The 23,932-nt window shown below is 37.3% G+C and overlaps 2 protein-coding genes and 1 pseudogene across 2 annotated transcripts; all 3 read left to right on the top strand.

Annotated features, from left to right (window-relative positions):
• The first annotated feature begins 1,622 nt into the window (after positions 1-1,622).
• LOC149042931 (uncharacterized) lies at positions 1,623-9,480 on the top strand. The gene is made up of 4 exons (XM_089213201.1): positions 1,623-2,650; positions 3,553-3,865; positions 7,718-8,078; positions 8,659-9,480. Exons 2-4 carry the CDS (start codon positions 3,780-3,782, stop codon positions 9,478-9,480), a joined length of 1,269 nt encoding a protein of 422 aa, XP_089069327.1. The 5' UTR covers positions 1,623-2,650; positions 3,553-3,779.
• Positions 9,481-10,772: 1,292 nt separating this feature from the next.
• Positions 10,773-17,117, top strand: LOC149042930 (uncharacterized; annotated as a pseudogene).
• Positions 17,118-20,414: 3,297 nt separating this feature from the next.
• LOC149042929 (uncharacterized) lies at positions 20,415-22,690 on the top strand. Its single transcript, XM_089211779.1, has 2 exons — positions 20,415-20,765; positions 21,350-22,690. The coding sequence occupies exons 1-2, from the start codon at positions 20,415-20,417 to the stop codon at positions 22,169-22,171; spliced, it is 1,173 nt and encodes a 390-aa protein (XP_089067905.1). The 3' UTR covers positions 22,172-22,690.
• Positions 22,691-23,932: the final 1,242 nt, after the last annotated feature.

Genomic DNA, 23,932 nt, shown 5'->3' with positions numbered 1-23,932 from the left:
GGACGAGTCCACTATGTACCTGGTCGAAGGATTTGAAAAGAGGTTTAATCACAAAAATGCTCTCTCTTTCTCGCAACCAGCTTCAGTCAAAATTGTCATTTAAGAAAGCTCCCTTTCGAGGCAGATCTTACCACAAACATACATGTCTAATACATCCAAACCGTTGCGATTCGTCAACGGTCGTTGACGAATCGTCACACGGGAAGTCGAATCGTGACTTAACATACCGGAAATCGAGGGGCACGCATGTGAGCAATGAGTGAAAATGAGTGGCATGGTACGAGAATGTGACAACATGAACCTTCCACGTTCTTAAAGCGTGAGACGACCGGAAGTCTATCGTCAGAATATTATAAACTATACAGTGTAGCAAATGTTGACGATTCGACACGATTCGACTCAAATCGAACGACTCGTCACAGCAAATGACAATCTGTCATACCGGATGCAAATGGACATCCAGTATGACGGGTCGTCATTTGTGGTGACGAGTCGTCCGATTCAAGTCGAATCGTGTCGATTTGACAACATCTACAACCCCCCTTCACAGACACTTGCGGAATATTTTCTAAGTGTCTTGCAAATCGACATCCGGTATGACGGGCCGTTCGATTCGAGTCGATTCGACCACATCTTCAACCCCCTATCGCAGACACTTGCGGAATATTTTCTAAGTCTCTTACAAATTGACTTCCGGTATGCGTTTCCATGTTTTAAGAGATGGTTTCTCAGAACTCCGGTATCACAACACCACTTAGCCGCGAATCGATTTCCGGTTTGACGATTCGCAGCGGTTTGGGTGTATTGGACAACCCTCCTCAGTTAATAAATGATTTAGAAATTTTTACTCTACTATCGTGGGTCTGTTCGTTTTGTTTTTGTCAAAGCTTGAAGTTATAGGAAGTTATTTTATTATTTCTTTAGTATTTTTTTGGATGAATATATCTTATTAGACGTTTTGGTTTGTAGCTGAGTATTTTTACGAGTTGTGCCGTATTTTGATGCACAAATAACTTCACGGACGATCATTTCAAGGCCTAGCTGACTACAGGAAGAAAAAAACAACAACTTTACATCAACAATAATGCCTGGAGAAATAGTAAAATTGCTTCGGGTTATATTCTATTTCGATGTTATTATTACTTCCAGTTTTGATGACTAGTAGACTCTCCAAATGTGAAGTCTGACCTAAGTCTCTCATACTCTAGTTGACGCTTTTAAACTGTGAATGGATGGCGTGCGGTCTTGGATAATTGATATCATTCGGTTCCTGTTTTAAATAATGACAACTTTACATAATTTAAAGAAGTATCAATGATGACAAGTGTCCCATATTATCATCTTTGTTCTTTATTAGCACATCTTTCTGGAAAAGAGTTAGAGTTTGAGAACGACTTTGTGATATCTTACCATTTTTTCATGCATTTTTCTAAATTTATGAGTGAAACTTTATACGTCGTTGGGCGATTGAAACTCTTAGAGAAATATCAATAGCAAACTGGGTTGATTAAAACAAGTTGGAAAAATAATAACCTAACCAGACCAATTATTCGTTCCAGTTTGAAAACATGGATAAGTTGAACGAGTAACGAACGTAAAACTTTCCATCTCTTATCAATTACAACGTGGCGCTGATAAAAGAAAAATAGCCTTCGGTGCCCATTTCCACATGCAAGCTTAGAAGGTTTTGGGCGTTGACTCATCTTCCGAGCAGCAGTTGACTGATGCAATAATCACGCTAATGTAGAACTTAAATAACTGCGACAATCTTGATAAGTCAATTTAACCTTGACTGGAATATATTCGAAACACCTGATTGTAAAGAAGTCTCACCTATCGGTGCTACTACGGCCCACAGGCTATCGATTTTCATTCACACCGCAGATATTTGCTTTTGATTTTGTACACAGAATCGTCACAGTGACTTTCAAAACATGGATAAAAATTATTACGGACTGTAAAAATATTTACTTAATACTAAATACAAAAAGAATAAAAAATAAAATAAAAAAAGGCTAAAAAATACTATATGTGTATATTAAAATTCGCATCACACATGATAAAGCCATTAGGAAATAGCCGCGTTGTACATGATAAAACTATTCTTCAGTCTATTTGTTCTGCAAAAAAGTACGTTAAAAGCGCGCTTTCTCCTTAAGGTTACGGTAATAAGATAACATGACGGCAAAAGGCCATGTAATTTGTGGCAGGTGTCGTCTTTGATCTCACTGAAAAGGCGCTCCGTCAGCAATTGGCGCCGTTGGTAGAGGGTGGCAATATTGCACTCTTTAAGAGCTTCTTGGTATCTTAAGACTGGGAAAATTATTGCACGGCGCTGAATATTCTCTAGCTCTTCAGAGAGATACTCAGGTAGACCATTGTGGAAAACTTGGCAAGCATATTCAGACACGGGCCGGATACACGCAGGATATCCTTTTGCACGCTATCTAATAAAATGCTAATGAAACACTTTAAGAGCTTTCATTAATATTCTCCATCCTATACTCCTACGGTAAATAATAAAATGCGACCCTCTTCAAATATTAAAGTGTGAATAACACATTCCAAATCATTCTTTGAGTTGATTTTGTAGAGTGCAGAGACTCATAAGTGCGGTTGCTGAAGGAGGATCTCTAACAATTGATGCTGGGTAGAGTTTCTCTTGTTTTGGTTTTGTAACACATAACGTTCTGAGATCTCCCTTGTTTTCAAAACGCTACTTTTGTTATTAAGGACACAAAGGAAACTCTTGAAAGTTTTACGTTTCAAGTAACACTCCTCAAAGTTGATACATGAACGTCAGTTTTTGATAAAGTTCATCGCAGTGGCTGTTTCACTGAGATTTGATATACTTCGATATTTAGCTTTGCATTTAAGTAACTGTAACTGATATACTTTTAATCAGCAATTACCCGATTCGTTTACGTTTTATATCAGTTCCATTTGCCGATATATCTCCCTCCATTGAAACCTGGGCAATGAAGAGAAATCAGCTTTACATTTGAGCTAACAATCAATTATTTGTAAACTGTGTTCAGCTTGGGCTAAACTGCAGGGTACGTCAGTTACGCCGGGTTCCTTCTGTGGAGCATTCCTAACAGAAAAACTGTCGAGGAGTAATTTCGTTTGGGCTTGAATGTTTGCCCAATCTTCTTTTCGAAATTCCGCAAATAAGTGATTCTGTAGAGAAGAGCGACTTCACAGCGAGACGAACACACTCCTTACTTCTTCCAAAACGTTTACTGACTCAGAAGGTCTCAACATGATGATGGCTCTTACGGCCAATGACTAAAATTTGGCAATTTTTCTCTTTCCGTTGCAATTGGAAAAAAATGTTACGGTTAGTGCTTTAAGGAAAACAACTTCCTTGATAATTTAAAAAAATGCATCAATGTATTTTCCACAAATGAGCAAATGTTCCATCTCAAGAAATTTTATGAATGGAGGTCGCTTTAAGGTAAGAGACCCAAACATCTACTCATTTCGTTTCAAATTACCCAATGCTTATCTGATGAAATAATCATGTATCTTTTTTTCTTCACATTAATATAGTGCCATTGCTATGGGCATCTTACAATATCTCCAAGTCATGCTGTTTGTATTAAATTACCTTCTCCACTGTGCCGCAAAAAGCAGTAAATTCTCAAATCTTCAAGTCTGCAATCGATGACGATGTCGTCCCTTACCACATTCTTGAGGGTCACGTGTTTCAATGATTGACAGCCCACAGCGCCACCCAGTGTCACGTGAAGTGCAGAGATGACTGCCTGTGTGTATCCATGGACTGTTTCCCTCACTCCACAGAAAATAATTGTGAGCTTAACGTCGCTGACGAAGACATGGATCCAGCGGCAATGAAATGGAGGTAAGGATGAAATTATTATGATTTGGTGAGAAGCTACACGGTGAAGGTGAGATAACATTGTTCATTTAATTCTTTATTCATTTATTTATGAACTTTCGTAAATGAAGTAAGTATCCCAAGCTGTTCAAGTGTTCCAGTACTCCTTCAAAACAGTTTCTAAAAAAGTTATGTGAGCAACCTGTTATATTCCTGTAGGGTGGAGATAAATTCAGCGCGAAAGAGGATTGCTATGTTAATAGATGCTGCTTCTCTAATCCTTGTCTCAATGGAGGGGTTTATCAGGAGATTCTTTTTCCACTCCATTTATGAACATAAATATTTAATTTTCTCAGACCAGACAATAAAGTTGGTTTGGTTACCCATAACTTCCCCTGAACATACCACGTTCCATTTGATTTCAAGAGATAGTCTTCTTGATCATATTTGCGTGTTTTTAATATTAACGGATGCTAGAGATAAATATGTAAATTTTTCATTACGAGGCATGTGCTACCCATACATGTTTCAAAAGCTGAAATGAAAAGTGATAATAGCTTATGAAGTTCGGATGAAGTTCTAGGTTTTGGCAAATCCACGACATTTCCATTTATCCGTAAAAATTTAAAAATTGAGAGGAAAAGTTTTGATAAATAACAAGAGAACGTTATGGGATAGAGAAGGAGGCTCCTTGTCCAGGCCGTAGGAAATGTCAAATTCACTTACAATACAATGAATAGACAGTCTCTCGAACGGAAGTATTATTCCCAAGACGAATACTGCATGGAATGGCTACCTATTAATGAATATATTTTCTCTTATTTAATTTAGGGTGCATTTGCCTTGTATCGTTTAAAAGTTATTTACTGCATCATGATTATACCTCAGAAGGCAAAAAGTAGACGCTAAAAACCAGAGAAAAAGAATGAGGCCGTCCAACAGCAAAATTTGAACAATTATTAGCAAGCATTTCTTCGAAAAGGTTTTTAGCCTTGTTTTTCCCCGGTGAGTCTTTCAAAACCTCATTTTCACCTGTGTGTCTCTAGGCAATTGCTGCATGAATCTTGGTTATTTGAAAATTTACCTCAATGTCTTTTAAGTTACGAGGCGCAGTTTGTTTTGATTTCTGTGGGAACACGGCAGCTGGCATTTCAATAATATAGGCACAACAGTACAGTCTGCATTTGAAGAACTTCAAATGCCATAAAAACAAAAACCCATACAAGATGAACATATTTTCATAATATTACGAATATCTAGCTTTGCATTTATGTAAACTTTTGCTCGGTCTTTGTAAAGGTGGCTTGCATAGGGATATTTCTTCGAAGAACACCATGTTTTGTACAGTTACCTTGATTTGTTTAGTCTGGACCAAAGTTTATTAATAACACATTTAGTTATTCGAATAGTATCCTGAAGTGACCTACTCTATAAAAAGCAGTATCTATTTTATCATTAAAACCAAATAAAACAGGCTATAGTAAATTCTAGGCTTTTAATTTCCAGCACGTTTATGTACGTAGTTCTTCTTCGTTACTTGTAAAAAAAAGAATACGCTCTTCATTTCTCCGAATAAGGCTCAAAATTTATTTTTCTTCGAAAAACGGAGCTGAAATCGACCAATTCAAAATTTAGCTCAAAAATTACAATTTTTTTGGAAACATTTAACATCAATAGTCACCGAAACAAAGGGTTGCTAAATGTTCCCCAATGGAACACGACGAGAGCTCATAATATTTTGAAAAACATTGCGATTCTCTTTTAAAACATCCTATAAGGCTGTAGTCATGAACGTAAGTAATTCATTTTAGTTTTCCCCACACGGGTAAATAGTGCTTTTCGTACACGTTGATTGGCTAGCTAGGAAGTGATAAATCAGCTCCACTCAGCCGTAGAGACAAATGTCACGTCGAGAGTTTAATTTCAGACTCCTCTTCAGTTTATTGACTGAAATAAATAACTTTGTTTTTTTTCTGTCAGGCATATACTAAAATAATTGTTTACCTGGGGTGAGTGTCGGTGAAAATGATAGAGATAATCTCCATCAATATCCACCTCTACTTTGGTAAATAATTATTAACTGCCCCTACAGAGAGAACTTTCCAGTGAGTATAAATGGTTATTTTGCTTACTCAAGTTTAAGTGCTTTTTTAAGTCTACGGATATTATAAGAGTTTGTTAGGTTTGTTTGATTTGTAGCCGACTGGTGTGTACTTGATACTTTTTCTTAAAACTAGAAAAGAAACCAGCCATAAGTTTGAGCCATTAGTAGGTGTGGCAAGACTTGAAATATTTTCATTCGCCGATGGAAAGAAAGCTTACATTAATACGTTCATCAATGTTTCAAATATTGTGGTAAACAATAAATTGCGATCCGCTTTAAATATTAATGTAGGAAAAATGCATTGCAAATCATTCTTAGAGAATATTCCGTCGAGGATACATACTCATCAAGTGCATTGTTTAAAAAGGATCTTTTAACAGTTGATGGTAGGTAGAGTTTCTCTTTTTGTGGTTTTGTAACACAAAACCTTCTGACATCTCTCCTTAATTTCAAACGTTTTTCTTAATTAACGGTCACACACGAAAGTCTTGAAAGTTTTACTTTTCAAGAAAAACTCCTCAAACTTAGGCGATTTTTTTTAATACATGAACGTCAAACAGAAACATGCTATCATGAAACACTTTTTGATAACGTTCATCGCAGCGGCTGTTTAACTGAGATTTGACATACTTCGGCCTTAGCTTTGCATTCAACTAATTGTAACCGACATACTTTTAATCGGCAATTACTGCAGTAGAGCAATTGAAACTGGTTCGTTTATTTTTCATATCAATTCCATTTGCCAATCTTAAAATGAAATCAAGACTGAATAGTCCAGAATATCTCCCTTTATTGCAACCTACGCGGTGAAGAGAAATCAGCTTGGTATTTAAACTGAGTGTTTAGCTTAAGCTAAACTGCCGTGCATTTTTACAGCTTATTTTGTGGAGCATTCCTAACATAAACTGTTCAGGAGCAATTTCTTTTGTGCTTAAGTTATTGTCTAACATATTTTCGGATTACGGCAGATTGGTGATTCTGTACAGCGAGACAACTACACTCCTTACTGTCTTCTAAAACGTTTACTGACTTAGAAGAAGGTCTCACCATGGTAATGGCTTTTAGAGCTAACGATTAAAATTTTGGCTCATAACAGCGGCTGTTTCACTGAGATTTGATATACTTAGACATTTAGCTTTGTATTCAACCAACTGGGACCGAAATACTTTTAATCAGCAATTACTGGTTCGTGTATTTTTTTTTATATCAGTTCCATTGGCAAATATATCTCCCTCCATTTCAACCTGAGCAATGAAGAGAAATCAGCTTAGCATTTGAGCTGACAATCAATTCTTTATAAACTGTGTTCAGCTTAGGCTAAACTGCAGGGAACGTTTACTGTTCCTTTTGAAGAGTATTCCTAACAGAAACCGTCGAGGAGCAATTTCGTTTGGGCTTGAATGTTTGCCCGGTCTCCTTTTCAAAATTCCGCAAATAAGTGATTCTGTAGTGAAGAGCGACTTCCCAGCGAGACGAATTAATTCTTTTAAGTCTTTCAAAACGTTTACTGACTCAGAAGGTCTCAATATGGTAATGGCTCTTACGGCTAACGACTAAAATTTTGGCAATTTTACTGCTAACGATTATTTTCTTTCCGTTGCAATTAAGATAAATGTTACGGTTCATGCTTTAAGGAAAATAATTTCATACTTAATTTTGAAAAATCCATCAATGTTGGTCGCTTTTAAGCAAGAAACCCAAATATCTATTTATCTCGTTCCAGATTACCCCAGATTAAATAATCATGTATATTTTTTTCTTCACATCAATAGTGCTATTGCTATGGGCATCGTACAATATCTCCAAGTCGTGCTGTTTGTATTCAGTTTGACCCTCTCCACTGAGACACAGGAAAAAGTTACTTGTCAAAACTTTAAGTTTGCTATCGATCGCGATGTCATCCATAACCAAATTCTTGAGGGTCACGTGTTTGAAAGATTGACAGTCCCAAACGCCATCCAGTGTCACTTGAAGTGCAAAGATGACTGCTTGTGTGTATCCATGAATTATTTCCCTCTGTCCAAAGAAAACAATTGTGAGCTCAACGACGCTAACAAAGACATGGAGCCAGCGGCGATGAAATTGAGGCAAGGGGGAAATTATTATGATTTGGTGAGAAGCTACACGGTGAAGGTGAGATAAGATTATTTATCTAATTCTTTATTCATTTATTTATGAACTTTCTTAAACAAAGTAAATGTCCCAAGATATTCAAGTTCGTAAATAAAATAAATATTTCCATGTGATCAAGTTATGCTTTACTCCTTAAAAAACAGGTGTATTATATGTCAGTCCAGGCCAAAGACAATTTTGTGCATGCCGTTTTGTCTGCAATATGATTGATCCAGACAAAACTAAAACAAAATAATTTGGCTAAGAGAGGATTGGGTTCATTCTCTTCCTCGCAAATTTTTCTCTTAAAGGCCGTGTTGTAATGCGAAGGGAACGGCAGAACAGATGTGACTACAAATTTCATAAAGACATCATTGACTTAATCATTGTTGTATTACTGCATTTCAAATCTAATTTTGATGCACATTTCATCGCCATTCTGGCGCCCCGCTATGTGTTGTAGGCACACATACTTTTCTCGCACTGTTTGTTATCGATTTGATTCGTTTCCGATGAGATTTGTCGATGGTTGCTAAAACGCACATGCCAACCCAATTCGGTGAGCATGGGGAGCTAAAACATCCTTTGAATGTTGCTGTAGGGTGGAGATAAATACGCGCCAGAGAAGCATCATTGCATCAACAGATGCTGCCGCACCAATCCTTGTCTCAATGGAGGGATATGTCAGGAGATTTGTGACACTCACAGCATCAGGTTTAACTGTACCTGTCCCAATACATACTCTGGTCAGCGGTGTGAGAAGATGAAACATTCGAGAAGCTGCAAAGACGTAGCTAAGAACGGTGCCTCGACGTCAGGAAAATACGACATCTCAAATTCAGACAATGAACGGTTTTCTGTTTACTGTGAATTGCAGTCTGAACCTGGCTTTGTATGGACGTTAATACAATCTTTTTCCTTTTCCAAGAAAAAAGCCTTCCATTCTGCAGGGTTTGGCAAAAACGTTGAGATTGATATTGAAGAGGGGGAAGTAAATTGGAACGAGTTCCGACTATCCTTATCACAGATGCAGTATCTTGCTAATCACTCCACGCATCTGAGAGCTACTTGTAACTTTTCTACGGATGGTCTGCAGTATACGGACTACGCACGCGCTAAGCTGGCAGGTCATGACATTTTTGGTACCTGGAACACCTGCAAGATGTACGAATATGTCAATATCCGAGGAATCAATTGTTCTGATTGCACCGCCCTGACAAAACAGCAGGAAGATGTGTCCTGGCACATAAGGAGTTACAATAGCACAGAAGAGGGATGTGAATTTGATGGAAAACCAGGTGGAGTCCCCGATGAAAAAAATTTCGGACAATTTAGCAAGCTTTATATGAGTCAGGATCACCGATGCTCGTTTTCTCCTGCTTCTACAACGCAGCATTGGTTTGGAGCTAAATGTGACGTGTAACTTTTTGCGAATTCATTTCCTTTCACAGAAAAGGAAACGCAGCCAACTGAAAGCAAGAGAACATCTCAGGAAGGCTAAGAACTAATAATGACATCATGTGCCTCCAAGTTTGGCCCAATTAGGAGTTGAAATTGAACTAAACGTTTAATTTCTCAGATGGTTACACTGATCCTTTATCACAGAAGAATGTAGACATGCACAAGAGCGACGTCATAAGCAACCTTAGCAACCTCATATTTTAATAGTTGAAGTAAGTAGGCGGTCTCTGTACAAACACTTTTTACCCGCACTTTCATCTTATGTAATGTTCAATAGATAGCACACTTACATCTTAAAAGTCAAAGGTCGATAAAATTGGCCTTTTTTCGTATGCGTCTTTGAAAACGCATTCAGAGATCACCGTTAGTTGATTTATGCAAATTCTTTTCGAGAAAGTGACTAATCGTAAGTTGAAATGCTTGTGTTTAGATTCAGAGATGTTTAAATACCTCCGTATGCTGTTAATCTACATTTAATCGACATTTTCTTCACTCGGTCAATCAACCGTTTTCTCTTTACTGATAATTGAAAATTAGCTTCAGCCTCGTTAGTTTGATCATTAGTAAAACTAAGCTTTAAGTCTAGGTTTCTTGATTTCGCTTTAAAAAATCCTTACTGTGAGGAGAAATGGTATTTACTTAGTGGCAGGGGGATGTTAGCAATTTCTCCTAAGTAATAAATATGTACAGCTTGGTTTGATTTTAATATTAAGGACTCGATGCATAACTGTGAGAAGCCCTCAACAGCCTCTCTTTGACAATGACTAAGGTACTTAAGTGCTTCGTTAGGATCACTGCTTACTTTATAACATTGCACATTTGTTCTTAAAACAATTTTTGAAATGTTCAAAATGTAGGAGATGAAGTAGGTATAGTAGTTGGAGCAGGTGTTTGTCAAGAAAAGCACCAGTGAAGTGTAAAGGTCATTCAGGATTGTTGTACATAATGTGAGACATCATCTTATTATAGTATCATTCCAGACTTTTCCTTAAAGCTTGTGGATTTACGGCGATATTACACTGTTGGACGCGCTGTCAATACATTATTAAATACAAATGCAAGTGACCATGAAGTTATATTCTAGTTATAAAGTTCATTATTTGAAATCTACGTTTCCGAAGTTTGAAACGTTCAATGATAAAATTGACGATTTTGGAAGCTTTCAAAGTTATGCCATTTTCCCCTCAAAAATGGTATTCGAATTGCGCGACAAAACCGCTGACGTCACTTTGGTAACATAAAATCGATTTCAGTATGGCGAATAGTATGAAAGATGCGCGGCAACGAGGGCGATATTGTGTTGCTGGTGCCCCGGCTCTGATCAGCAAAGCTGTCAGAATAGATCATTCCGGCACCAGGCATAGAATGTTTCAGTTCCCGAACGATCCCGACCGTGAGAGGAAAATGGGTGAAATTTGTCCGTAGACAAAGACCCGATCTTAACGATCCAACTTGGCCGTAAACGTCGCTTTGTTGGGCAAATTTTGAAGAATTATGCTATGAGCGAAACTTGTCCATATTAAACAGAATGATAGAAGCCCAAGGGATGAAGATGAAGCGCTTTTTGAAAAATGACACTGTGCCAACCAGGGACACTAGTTTTGTGCGTGGTGTAAACTAAATTTGAGTGTTTCTGTACCGTTTCCTTAAATTGTTTTTCTATTTTTTCTCTTTGCATACTAATACTGCTTAGAAAATTCATTCCAAACATTCAGCTCCTTTAATGTACAAATAACCTAAAAGAAACCCAGTTGAAATAATATCAAAGGTGGCGGATACAGAAGTATGGATGAGTGACATAATTTCCAGTTGGAGTTTTTTTCTCTGTTTTTGAACTTTTGCTTTTGTAGGCCCCTTTACAGAGAGCTTAGCCAAAAATAAAGAGCTGGAGCCGGATCGACCATCATTCATAATTCATGTTAATTTTTCAACTGCCTCTTTTAACTGTAGCAAAGTCAATTCCTCTATGGAAATGAAGGAAACTATGGTTTATTTCATTCCTTTCATTAGTGAGACAACGAGTTTTGACACCCAGCTGTAAGAATCTATTTTTCTGAATGACAGACAGTTTAAAGATTAAAAGGGAATTGGCGATCTCCTTTGCCTGTCTCTATTCTCTACCGCTTCTTTTTGTGAAATTATTCGTTTTGTTTGTGATCATCACTCCAAAGATAATTAAAAGACACATTACGACGTATATCCTCCCACGAACGTTAGAAAAACTCATGTTTTTTAAATATTAAGACACTTCTGTGGAGGATTAAAAGAAAAAAGGGCTTTTCAACTGAATCACACTCAACTCCTCCTTGGACACATAAGAAAATACCGTGGTCAATTTTTTTCCTTCTAATTGTGGAGACAACAAGTTTTAACACCCAGCTGTAAGTACCGATTTTTCTTGATGAAAAACAACTCATGGCGAACTCTTTTCATTGTTTCTGGTCTCTTCCATTTCTTATTATGAAGTTTAATTGTTTTGAGTGATAGAAAGGTGGAAGTATTTACCATATTGAAGAGCAAACCAAAAATTGAAAAAGTCAGAGGAGGCACCTGGCACATGAGGAGTTACAATAACATTGAGAGGGGATGTAAATTTGATGGAAGACCAGGAGGACTCATCAACATGGAAAACAATTTCGGAGAATATGGCTGCAACGATATAGATCACCGCTGCTCGTCCTTAACTGCTTCTGCAACCCAGCACTGGTTTGGAGCTAAATATGACCTATAATTTTTTTTGGGTTCATTTTCTTCTTTAGAAAAGGAAACTCAGCCAACAAAATACGACTCTGAGAAACTCATCCGGCGTGACTTATTCGTTATGTTTAAAGTCACTTTTTCTACTATTGACACAGCATAATATATCTGGATCGCCATGCACACTGTACATCAGATTCTCATTTTATCTCAGCCAATTTATTTATATCAGATATTTAACCTGTCATCGAGATATTCGACCCCGGAGAACGATGGCCCCTTTGTCGATAAGCATTACGTAATCGCTTTCGCTTCAAAAGAAGAGAACACTTTAAGGCGCTGGTTAAGATCTTGCCGAACGTCTTAAGCGCCGTTTACACCGCGTTCCACCATAGTACGATCACGTACCTATTCATGATTTTTTGCCTTTTCCCTACGTGTACTCTGATTGCTGCGAACTCATTTTTAAATGTCTTAGTATAACAATAAAGGTATCCAACTAATTTGTTGGTTTTTAAGGTCCACCATGAGTGTTCTTCGCTATCTACGCGCCATGTTGTTGGTATCTCAGCTCACTCAGACCAATAAGGCGCAGCCAACAGTAAATTGTCCAAATTCATAATCTCATTCTTGACGGTCACGTGTTTCAAAGATTGACAGTCCACAGCGCCACCCAGTGTCACGTGAAGTGTTAAGATGACTGCCTGTGGGTATCCATGAATAATTATCCTCTGTTCAAAGAAAATAACTGTGAGCTCAACGACGCTAACAAAGACGCAGAAAAAGCCGCAATGATATGGAGGAAATGATTATGATTTGGTGAGAAGCTGCACGGTGAAGGAGAGAGATAGAATCGTTTGCTGTTGATAGAGTTGCCCTATTTATTTATTTTTTTGTTACTTACATTTCTATCACAACATAGCGCGCGCACAAGGCCTACTTATATCCTAAGGGAGCTACCATGGTAAAAATCATTATTTATCATAGAAACTACGATGTTATACAAGGATCTGCAGTTCTGACAAAAGCCGTAACAACACCCTTTAAAAAATACGATATTTTTTCACGTGTGTTTGATAACGCCAATCAGCTGCTGACACCTCACTCGCCTTTCGCGTCACTCGGCCAGGTTGATAAATGAACGGCAAAGCCTTCAACATTCTCAATACAAGGTAGTTTGTCCGCGGAACTTTGTCGGATTATGGCGGCTAAACATTTAAAAATTTCGTACCGCTTACAGGGAGTGACGTTCAAACTTTCCTAGAAGGGAAAGAAAACCAATATATGAAAAGAAAAACCCAAAGTTACGTATTCAGTGACTTTGGTAATGGCCTTTGTCGTGGCTGAGAACGGAAATTGACAACTGGAAGATTTGTCAAAGGCCGATTTTGGCTGTTTACTTGAAAGACTTCTTCTGTCGGTAAGTAAAAAGTCAATAAATGAGAATTTCGTAAATTTAAAATTCCGCCCATTGTTGTTTTTGTAATCATGATTCAAAGCATTTTTCCATCTTGAGCCTTAGCGCCAACGCACTGTACGATTGTCGATGCTTCAATTTATTTTCTTTCATTATTGACGTCAGCTTTTCTCGTCACTAATACGCTATTGTGTTTATATGATAAACAAAATAATACAAGGTCGCTTTTTGAGTGTTCAACTCGACATTTCATATCCACGCCCATGCATTATTCTCTAAAAATAGTGCACGTCTGTGCATTCATAACATAACTTGTGCAGTATCACTTCTGCTAAAAGTCCTGTCGACTTTAGCGGCGAGAATTCAAAACTATCAGTTAAGACTATCTTTCCGTTCTATCCCTATTTAGATAGACCTTTGTAGCTCAAAATGAAAACAAAATATGCTGAATAAGACTGGTTTCGAGAAACAATGAGCATTCCTTTTTCCCTTTAAGCGACGAAATTAGTTTCGGAGTTGACAATACTTTATTCACAAACGCGATGGGAATTATGGCTGAAAACAGAACTGAGTATTCTGACTTCAACTGAGGCTTTGCGACGCTGGGGACTCTTCATTACAACGGAAAATATTATTTTGAAGCGTTGTTATGTACCCAAAGTTTTGTTCAACAAAAGATTTTGTTTTGAAATCGTACAATTTTCAGAATTTTTAACTCAAAGTTAAACAATATTCAGGTTGCAAATTTTGGTAAACAACAATTCAAGCAGCGTAAATCTATCACAAGTGTCTCGTAGATGCGAGAGATTTGTAAGGTTTTTGCTCAGCTTTTTGAATAGTTGATATCAGTTTTGAGGGTTCATATATATCCTAAAAGTATTGTTAAATAGCGGATTTTAATTTTAAAAACCTTACAATTATTTCAGAATTTTCAAAGTCTTCAACATAAACCTACGCAATTTCTGGCCTTGAATTCTAGTAAACAACGATTCAAGCATATTGAATCTACTACGCGCTCTCGTAAATGCAAGAAATTCGTTCGTTTTTTGCCTCTGAGCAGAAAATGTTCAATTCTTTGAATAAAGATTTGGTCTGGTAATATTTCTTGGTCGTTTTTACCTTTTCATTTATTCATAGTTTTCGGGCAGAACATGATTACCTGGTAAATCGGACTAAAAGTTGTAATAAACTCTATTTTATCGAGCACAACTTGTGTCTGCATGCTATGTTATATGGAAATTTTTTCAGTTCATAATTTAGCTGTGCGTGTATCGAGTTATGAATCCACTTGGGAAGTTTGAAGAGCACTCAAGCAACTCTTACGCTTCTCTCGTGCTCTTAAAACTTATATCCTGCGTGCATCTCTAACTTGAAATACGCACGTTAAGCATGTAGCAATTCTTTATTGTACGTCCCCTGCCCCCCCCCCCCCCTTCCCCTCAAATTCACTTATGGATATCTGCACCGCTGGACTTTACTTTAATCAAAAAATAGTTTAAGAAAAAAAGTTAATTTTCAATTAGGGTGAGGAAGCTACATTCCAGAGAACATCGCGGCGTTAATAGATGCTGCAGTCAGAATCCCTGCCTCAATGGGGGAGTATGTTAGGAGATTTGTGACAATCACAGCCCCAGGTTTAACTGTACCTGTTCTTACAAATACACTGGTAAGCGTTGTGGTCAGATTACACATCCAAGAAGCTGCACAGCTAACAACGGGGCCTCGCAATCAGGAAAATACGATGTTTTTGATTCAGCCAATAAACCGTTTTCTGTTTACTATGACTTGTAGTTAGAACCTGGCTTTGTATGGGCATTGATACAGTCGTTATCCTTTGCCATTGAGGCCACATATAAGGATAAGGGGTTTGGCACGGATTTCCCCGTGAATGACAATAGCAATGAACCGAACTGGAACTGTTACCGCTTTTCCTTATCACTCATGCGGTCTCTCTCAAACCACTTCACACATCTGAGAGTAACATGCACGCGCTGTTCTGGCAGGTCATTACATATTCGGTGACTGAGGTGGAGGTTGCAAACTGTTTAAGTATATTAACATCCGTCGTATTAACTGTTCTGATTGCACCGCCTACACAAGAATGAATCTTAATGGTGCTTAGTTCGTTAACAGTTTGAAAAGCAAGGAGAAAGAATGCGACTTTGATGGATCTGTAGGAGCCGTTGACAACGCAAATAATTTTGGACGGTATCATTCCGGAGCGATAAATAGGAATCACCGCTGCTCCTCTTCGGATTCTTCTTCAACGCAATACTGGTTTGGGGTTAGACATGAATAGGTTATTCTAAGTTCCAATAATCTACTAAAGCTAGAATGAGTTGTGAGTATTAGATAAGGTTTTTGTTTTCTTTAAGGATTCTGACCTTTTCTGGTTGTGGTTGCTTTTTGTTTTGCTTTGTTTTGTTTCTTTTTTTCACAAAAGGCATTTGGTTTCTAGAAAATTGTCTGTTTTGAAATCGAAGAAATTGATTTGAATCTCGTTACCATTCCACTTCCGTTACCGTTACCGTCAAACCGAAACAATAAAGACAGCCAATCAGAACAAAATATGATATCACGGGAACATTCAGAATTCAAAGACTAACAAGCAATTGCAAGCGTTGTAATCTGTGATTTTTTTTAGCTTTGCATTGCTTAGGTAGAAGATTAGCCCGAGCTTTGTATACCAAAAATGCAAAGCTAATGCAATCCTGGCTCCCTTTTGAAGCATAAAAACAAGAACAAAATTGCGCTGTGATAGTAGTTTAAAAATAATTCATGGCTAGTATACGTAAGCTAAAATACGAATATGTTCAAATACGCCCTAGCAACCTTAAAAAAAACTTATATCTGTAACATACACAATATTAAAAAGCCTAAAAAAATTTAAATATGTTATCTTCTGGAGTTAGAACCACCAAGGGTAAAGACCAACTAGGGTCTTAGTTGCTATTCAACTAAGTTGCATAGCTTAAGACGAAGACTGAATTGCATAGTTGCACTAAGTTTGTTTGTATAAGATTTGATAGCTATAGGAAGGGGCATCATCACATTTTATTTAATCGCCTGAATGCTGTTTCATCAATTTACATACCCTCAGGTATTACTTTGTTATTTTTATTTAGAGAGAAAGAGACATTTGTGGTAAAATAACTCGAAAACCGATCTCTTCTACAGCCTTGTAGATACATCTCAGGAGTCAGCAGGATGATAGAAGTCCACTGTCATAAATTTGCACAAAGAAATCTTTACATCTTTGAAGTCGAAAACGACTCACTTTGTATCTGTTGTCAAGAGGAAGAGTTCACCATGTACCTGGTCGAAGGATTTGAAAAGTGGTTTAATGATAAAAATGCCCTCTCTTTCTCACCAACCGGCTTCAGTCAAAATTGTCATTTAGGAAAGCCCCTTTTGAGACTGATCTAATTACAAAAACTTCGAATTTCTCCTTCTTCTTTGGCTAATTACTATCAAGCCAAGCTTGACCGTCCAGTTTTGTGTAACATTAGTGTACAGATTTGCTTGTGAATATTATGAAAATAAAGGAAACTTCATATAACGAAACTATAAAAAATTACTCAGTTATCAGATGATTTCGAAATTTTTGCTTTGTTATTGTGAGTTTGTTTGTTTTGTTTTTGTTAAAGCTTGAAGTTGTAGGAAGTTATTTTATTATTTCTTTTGTATTTTTAGGATAAAATAAGTTGCCATCCGCAACCGAGTGTACAATGGTAGCTTATCTAAGATAATTATAATTTTTATTGGGGAAACCAGAAGGCCCCCTTAAAGCTAAAAAAAATAATGACACAATCTCTATCGTTTTCTGTTAATGAAGCGGCTACATCCCTCACCGACAAAACATTGATCAAATTCAACTATGTATGATTTTTTCTGGCTTCTAAATCAAGCATACTTACTTAATAAGTTAGAGAGAAGCAACGAAAACTAAAAATTTAACCACGTAACATTTGTGAAGGTTTTTCATTGCAAAACAATCCCATTACACTAATTTCCATTACAAATTACGATGTTTGATTCACACTGCTGAATTTCTGCCTTATAAAGATTATTTTTCATGAAGTTTTTCAAACGGGTAAGTACTGGTTATTATCGGTTTGGCACAGAAGATCATTTTAAGGCCTGGGGTGGATGACTGCAGAAAAAAAAAAAGCCATCAACAATAATGCCTGGAGAAACAGTAAAATTGCTTCGGGTTGTATTCTATTTCAGCGTTATTATTATTATTACTTCTAGTTTTGATCCCTAGTAGACTCCTCAATGGTGAAGTCTGACCTTAATCTCTCCTTCTCTAGTTGACGCTTTTAAACTGTGAATGGATGGCATGCGTTCTTGGATAATTCATATCATTCGGCTCTTATTCAAAATTTACATAATGTGAAGAAGTATCAATGATAACAAGTGTCTAATATTATCATCTATGTTCCTTATTTGCACATCTTTCTAGAGAAGGGTCAGCGTTTGAGAAAGATTTTGTGATATTTTATCATTTTTTCATGCAAATTTTTAAATTCATGAGTGAAACTTTGCACATCGTTGGGCCATTGAAACTTCGAATGAAATATCACTGGCACAGTGTGTTGATCAAAACAAGTTGGACAAATAACAACCGGGTCAATTATTCGTTCTTGCTTGAAAATATAGATAAGTTGAGTGTGTAACGAACGTAAAACTTTCCATCACTTATCAATTACAACGTGGAAAAATAGCCTCGGGGGCCCATTTCCACATGCAAGCTTACGTTCAGGGCGTTAACTCATCTTAGGTTTTTCCAAGCAGCAGTTAACTGATGCAACAATCATGTTAGTGTGGTCACCTCGGGTTAACTCGAACAGGCACCTCAATGACTTCAACAGCTTTCCCTGGTTCATCTCTGATTCATGGCCAAGAGATAATTGTGTAGGTGATTATGACAATTATAGATAATTAGGAAGCTATGTGCCTTATTTTGCTACCATTCGTTTGTTACATGTGATGTGTAAGGATGACTGCTTGTATATATAATCATTATTCCCTCGGTTCAAATCAAGCAACTAAGAGCTCAATGATGCCAATCAAGATATAAAGCCATTAGCGATGAAATTTAGAGAAGGAAGAAATTACCATAATCAGGTGAGGAGCTACACTGTGCCAAAGATGTGGTAAACTTAAGTTGTTTAGTCTATTTCATTCAATTTACTGGGCAGACGAATATCCTGAAGTGATCTACTCTGTCAAAAGTGGAATTCTTATCATGAAAATCAAATAAACCAGGCTACAGTAAATTTCTGCCCCTTGCTTTCAAGCTCTTTTATGTGGGTAGCTTTTCTTCTTAACTCGTCAAAATATCGGTTCTCTTAGCAAAATGAGGCCAAAACTGACGCCCTCTTACCATTAATTTTAAAAATTAAAAAGTTTCGGAACATTACACATTAATAGTTACCGCGACAGAAGGGCTGCCATGTTCGGGGGGTCTTCATATTTTGAAAAACATTGCGATTCTTATTTAAAACACCTTTTAAAGCTGCACTTATGAACCTAAATAATTCACTTAAGTTTTTCTAGTTTTTCGGTTTATTGACTACAATATTTAATTTTTTCCACTTCGGTGAATAATTACTAACTGGCTCTACAGACAGAACTTATGTGTTTTTACAGTCAACGGATACAACATAAGATCAGAGTTTGTTAGCTGACTGGTCTGTATTCTATTTCTTTTCTTAAAGCTGGAAAAGAAACCAGCCATACGGTTGCGAAATTTATAGGTGTAGCGAAACTCGAGATATTATCATTCATCGATGGAAGGAAAGCTTACTTTAAGAGCTTTCATTAATATTGTATATCCTATACTCCTATGGTAAAAAAATAAAATGCGACCCTTTTTAAATATTCAAGTGTGAATTATACATTCCAAATCGTTCTTAGAGTTGACTTTGTAGAGCACAGAGATTCATAAGTGCATCGCTGAAAGAGGATCTTTTAACAACTGATGGTGGGTAGAGTTTACCTTTTTTGGTTTTGTAACGAAAAACATTTTGAGACGTCTCTTATTTTCAAAACGCTTTTTTTAATAAATGACACACACGAAACTTTTGAAAGTTTTACGTTTCAAGAAACACTCCTTAAACTTGGGCGATTTGATACATGAACGTCAGTCTTTGATAAAGTTCATTGCAGGGGCTGTTTCACTGAGATTTGATATACTTCGACATTAAGCTTTGCATTCAACTAACTGCAACCGACATACTTTTAATCAGCAATTACTGGTTCGTGTATTTTTTTTATATCAGTTCCATTTTCCAATATATCTCCCTCCATTGTAATCTGGGCAATGAAGAGAAATCCGCATTTGAGCATACAATCAATTCTTTATAAACTGCGTTCAGCTTAGGCTAAACTGCAGGGAACGTTTACGGCTCCTTTTGTAGAGCATTCCTAACACAAACCGTCGAGGAGCAATTTCGTTTGGGCTTGAATGTTTGCCTAGTCTTCTTTTCAAAATTCCGCAAATATGTGATTCTGTAGTGAAGATCGACTTTACAGCGAGACGGATACACTCTTTTCAGTCTTTCAAAACGTTTACTGACTCAGAAGAAGGTCTCAATATGGTAATGGCTCTTACGGCTAACGACTAAAATTTTGGCAATTTAATGCTAACTATTATTTTCTTTCCGTCGCAATTAAGCAAGAGACCCAAATATCTATTTGTTTCGTTCCAAATTACTGCATGCTTATCAGAAATAATCATGTATCTTTTTTTTCTTCACATTAGTAGTGCTATTGCTATGGGCATCGTACAATATCTCCAAGTCGTGCTGTTTGCATTCAGTTTGACCCTCTCCACTGAGGCACAGGAAAAAGTTACTTGTCAAAACTTTAAGTTTGCTATCGATCGCGATGTCATCCATAACCAAATTCTTGAGGGTCACGTGTTTGAAAGATTGACAGTTCCAAAGGTCATTGACTGTTACTTGAAATGCAAAGATGACTGCTTGTGTGTATCCATGAATTATTTCCCTCTGTCCAAAGAAAACAATTGTGAGCTCAACAACGCTAACAAAGACATGGAGCCAGCGGCGATGAAATGGAGGCAAGGGGGGAATTATTATGATTTGGTGAGAAGCTACACGGTGAAGGTGAGATAAGAGTATTTATTTAATTCCTTACTCATTTATTTATCAACTTCCGTAAACAAAGTAAATATCCCAAGATGTTCAAGTTCGTAAATAAAATAAGTATTTCCACACGATCAAGTTTTGCGGTACTCCATAAAAAAAAGATGTGTTATATGTCAGTCCGAGCCAAAGACAATTTTGTGCATGCCGTTTTGTCTGCGATATGATTGGTCTAGACAAAACCAAAACAAACTGATTTGGCTGAGAGAGGATTGGATCCGTTCCCTTTCTCACAAACTATTTTCTTAACGGCCATGTCGTAATGCGAAGGGAACGGCAGGACAGACATGACTACAAATTTCATAAAGACATCATTGGCTTACCCATTGCTGTATTACTGCATTTCAAATCTACTTTGCAATGGAAATTTCATCTCCATTCTGGCACCCCGTTATGTGTTGTACGCACACGTACTTTGCTCGCACTGTTTGTTATCGATTCGATCAGATTCCGGTGAGATTTTTTTTCGATGGGTGCTAAAAAGTATATGCCAACCCAATTCTATGAGCATGCTGAGCTAAAACATCCTTTGAATGTTGCTGTAGGGTGGAGGCAAATACGCACCAGAGAAGCATCATAGCATCAACAGATGCTGCCGCACCAATCCTTGTCTCAATGGAGGAGTATGTCAGGAGATTTGTGACACTCATAGCACCAGGTTTAACTGTGCCTGTCCTAACACATACTCTGGTCAGCGGTGTGAGAAGATGAAACATCCGAGAAGCTGCAAAGACATAGCTAAGAACGGTGCCTCGACATCAGGAAAATACGACATCTACGATTCAAGCAATGAACGGTTTTCTGTTTACTGTGACTTGCAGTCTGAACCCGACTTTGCATGGACGTTAATACAATCGTTATCCTTGTCCAAGAGAAATGCCTTCAATTATACTGGGTTTGGCAAAAACTTTGAGATTGATATTGAAGTGGGGGAAGTTAATTGGAACGAGTTCCGACTATCCTTATCACAGATGCAGTATCTTGCTAATCACTCCACACATCTGAGAGCAACTTGTAACTTTTCTACGGATGGTCTGCAGTATACGGACTACGCACGCGCTAAGCTGGCAGGTCATGACATTTTTGGTACCTGGAACACCTGCCAGATGTACGAATATGTCAATATCCGAGGAATCAATTGTTCTAATTGCACCGCCCTCACAAAACAGCAGGAAGATGTGTCCTGGCACATAAGGAGTTACAATAGCACACAATTCGGATGTGAATTTAATGGAAAACCAGGTGGAGTGCCCGATGAAAAAAATTTCGGAAAATTTCACAACAAGTATATAAATCTGGATCACCGCTGCTCGTTTTCTCCTGCTTCTACAACGCAGCATTGGTTTGGAGCTAAATGTGACGTGTAACTTTTTGCGAATTCATTTCCTTTCATAGAAAAGGAAACACAGCCAACTGAAAGCAAGAAAACATCGGAGCAAGGCATCATGTGCCTCCAAGTTTGGCCCATTTAGGAGCTGAACTTGAACTAAACGTTTAATATCTCAGATAGTTACACTGACCTTTATCACAGAAGAATGTAGACATGCACAAGAGCGACGTCATAAGCAACCTTAGATACGTAGCGTCCATATTTCATTAATTGAAGGAATTAGGCGGTCTCTGTACAAACACTTTTTACCTGCTCATTCATCTTTTCATGTAATGTTCAATAGATAATACACTTACATCTTAAAAGCCAAAGGTCGATAAAATTGGCCTTTTTTTATATTCGTCTTTGAAAACACATTCAGAGCTCACCATTAGTAGATTTATGCTAATTATTTTCAAGCAAGTGAGTAATCGTAAGTTGAAATGCTTGTGTTTAGATTCAGAGATGTTTAAATACCTCCGTACGCTATTAATTTAATAATGACATGTTTTCTCGTCGTAGGGCGACATTTTCTTGACTCGGTCAATCAACCATTTTCTCTTAACTTTTACTTTACTTTTCTTTTTTTTGAAAATTAGCTTAGGCTTCGTTAGTTTGATCATTTGTAAAACCAAGCTTTAAGTTTAGGTTTCTTGATTTCGCTTTAAAAATCCGTGCAGTGAGGAGAAATGGTATTTACTTAGTGGCAGTGATATTAGTAATTTCTCCTTGGTGATAAATATGTACAGCTTTGCTTGATTTTAATATTAGGGACTCGATACATAACTGTGAGAAGCCCTCAACAGCCTCTCTTTGACAAGGACTAAGGTACTTAAGTGCTTCGTTAGGATCACTGCTTACTTAATAACATTGCACATTTGTTCTTAGAACAATTTTTGAAATGTTTAAAATGTAGGAGATGAAGTAGGTATAGTAGTTGGAGCAGGTGTTTGTTAAGAGAAGCACCAGTGAAGTGTAAACGTCATTCAGGATTGTTGTACATAATGTGAGACATCATCTTATTTTCCCCTCAAAAAAGGTGTTCGAAAACACATTCAGAGCTCACCATTAGTAGATTTATGCTAATTATTTTCAAGCAAGTGAGTAATCGTAAGTTGAAATGCTTGTGTTTAGATTCAGAGATGTTTAAATACCTCCGTACGCTATTAATTTAATAATGACATGTTTTCTCGTCGTAGGGCGACATTTTCTTGACTCGGTCAATCAACCGTTTTCTCTTAACTTTTACTTTACTTTTCTTTTTTTTTGAAAATTAGCGACATTACACTGTTGGACGCGCTGGCATATACATTATTAAATACAAATCCAAGTGACGATGAAGTTATATTCTAGTTATAAAGTTCATTATTTGAAATCTACGTTTCCGAAGTTTGAAACGTTCAATGATAAAATTGACGATTTTAGAAGCTTTTAATGTTATGCCATTTTCCCCTCAAAAGTGGTATTCGAATTGCGCGAAAAAACCGCTGACGTCACTTTGGTAACATAAAATCGAATTCAGTATGGCGAATAGTAGGGACTTTAAGATCCGAGACGCGACGGCTTTAAAGGGCATGTAAACCCAAAAAACGTTCATTTTCTTTTCACATGGATGTTTAGTAAATATATCAAGTACACCAAAGGTACCATTCGTTTTTTCTCAAAAGTCCATTTTCACTTTGTAAAAGCTCTTCCAAATTCGAAACATTCGCCATCTTGAATGGCGCCATCTTTCCTGTGACGTCACGGGTGGATCCTC

Source organism: Pocillopora damicornis, chromosome 7, assembly GCF_964200805.1.
Source record: "Pocillopora damicornis chromosome 7, jaPocDami1.2, whole genome shotgun sequence".
NCBI lineage: Eukaryota > Metazoa > Cnidaria > Anthozoa > Scleractinia > Pocilloporidae > Pocillopora > Pocillopora damicornis.
Note: the sequence above shows the minus strand (reverse complement) of the source record. Positions and strands in the feature narration are given on the sequence as shown.